Source organism: Morone saxatilis, unplaced genomic scaffold, assembly GCF_004916995.1.
Source record: "Morone saxatilis isolate NCDOM2014 unplaced genomic scaffold, NCSU_SB_2.0 Contig7, whole genome shotgun sequence".
Lineage (NCBI taxonomy): Eukaryota > Metazoa > Chordata > Actinopteri > Moronidae > Morone > Morone saxatilis.
In genome coordinates, this window is record NW_023340246.1 from 22685096 (window position 1) to 22685746 (window position 651).

Sequence of the window (651 nt, forward strand, 5' to 3'; positions counted from 1 at the left end):
GATGTGAGACACCCCCTAGTGGCAGAAAGTTCAGATTGTACGTTTAACTGAATACATGAAATGTCTCAAAATCCTCCAGATTCCTTACAGGCGTTTTGTGGCATTGTTGGTCAGGAGTCTAACATTCACCTCAACCTTGCTGCTGCTGCCTGTCTGCTTGTTGTCAGCATGTTAGTTTTGTCAGTGAATATTCACCTGTGCCTGCATGACAGTCCCCTGTTCTCTGTATGTCTGAGCCTGCAGTTTCCACTCAGCGGCCTGAACCAGTAACTGGTTAGAAGAGAACAGACAGAGACACATTACAGACATATCTTTACCTTCTTCTTCATGGCCAGCTCCTGCTCCTTCATAGCGAAGCATTTCTTTGTTTTGTCAATAGCCTCCCTAAGCAACTACGGCGACAGAGACAATACACAGTTAATCTGGGTGGCCTTCATACATTAATGTAACTAATGAGTTATTGATGATAGAATAAGACAAATAGTATCTAACAACAATAAAGATGTGACAAGAAAATCTAATCAATGTTTGCAATCATGGATGTTAATAAACTTTCAAATAAAATCATGGCTCTAATTCTAACAAGATCACAGCTAATTAAGTTTAAAGCACATTTATGAAATACAATAAAAACAAAATAAAACAACAAAT

At 38.6% G+C, this 651-nt stretch overlaps 1 protein-coding gene across 1 annotated transcript in view; it reads right to left on the bottom strand.

Moving 5' to 3' along the window:
* Positions 1-651, bottom strand: part of LOC118340424 (beta-taxilin-like) — a 5724-nt gene that overhangs the window by 2068 nt on the left and 3005 nt on the right. The window contains exon 5 of the mRNA XM_035678387.1: positions 304-392. Coding sequence (XP_035534280.1) covers positions 304-392 — 89 coding nt within the window. The remainder of the gene's footprint in view (positions 1-303; positions 393-651) is intronic.